This window comes from Crocuta crocuta, unplaced genomic scaffold, assembly GCF_008692635.1.
Source record: "Crocuta crocuta isolate KB4526 unplaced genomic scaffold, BGI_CrCroc_1.0 scaffold675, whole genome shotgun sequence".
Classification (NCBI taxonomy): Eukaryota; Metazoa; Chordata; class Mammalia; order Carnivora; family Hyaenidae; genus Crocuta; species Crocuta crocuta.
The window spans coordinates 3,061,611-3,062,289 of NW_027528796.1; the positions used below are offsets into that span (position 1 = coordinate 3,061,611).

The 679-nt window shown below is 67.9% G+C and overlaps 1 protein-coding gene across 1 annotated transcript in view; it reads left to right on the forward strand.

Moving 5' to 3' along the window:
* WDR4 (WDR4 tRNA N7-guanosine methyltransferase non-catalytic subunit) overlaps positions 1-679 on the forward strand; it is a 20,467-nt gene that overhangs the window by 15,389 nt on the left and 4,399 nt on the right. The window contains exon 11 of the mRNA XM_077755371.1: positions 441-624. Within this exon, the coding sequence (XP_077611497.1) occupies positions 441-624 (184 nt within the window). The remainder of the gene's footprint in view (positions 1-440; positions 625-679) is intronic.

A 679-nucleotide genomic window follows, 5' to 3' on the forward strand; every position in this document is an offset into this window, starting at 1 on the left:
CCGTGGGCCCTCCTTTACTTGCTGCTTGGTTCGCCGGCTCCGGGCTGCGGCTGGCCTTTTCGTGCCTGAGGAAATCCCGCCTGACGGTTGTACACAGTTGTAGAGCGCACTCCAGTCAGCCCCGCAGAGGGCCTGGCGGGCGGGATAGGACCTGCTGACCCGCCCGAGGGGTGACCCAGCGCTGCAGGACAGGCTGACCCGGGACTTAGCGACTCAGACTTGCGGCACCTCCCGGAGCCCAGGGCTCTCGGGTTGGGCGGGGCCCGGCTAGGTGCTTCGGGCTGAGCCTTGCACGAGCTTGCAGCCGAGAGGCGGGTTGTGGCTGCGTTGTCTGTTCGGGCCGATCTGGGCCCGGTGCTAAGCTGGCCGTGTCGAGTGATAAACCCCATGGGCCTCGTGGTGGCTGCAACCAACTTCTCTCTCTGTCTGTCTGCGGGAAGCATTCCCGTGGTCTTCATCTTCCAGCTCGACGCCGCTGCACGGCAGCTGGTTTACAGACAGCAGCTGGCTTTTCAGCACCGGGTGTGGGACGTCGCTTTCGAGGAGGGCCGCGGGCTGTGGGTGCTGCAGGACCGCCGGGAAGCGCCCCTGGTGCTCTGCAGGCTCGCGGGCGGCCAGTGGCAGGTGAGCGGGCGTGGGGGGCGTGGCAGGGGTGACGGCGGGGCCCCTTTCCGGCTCG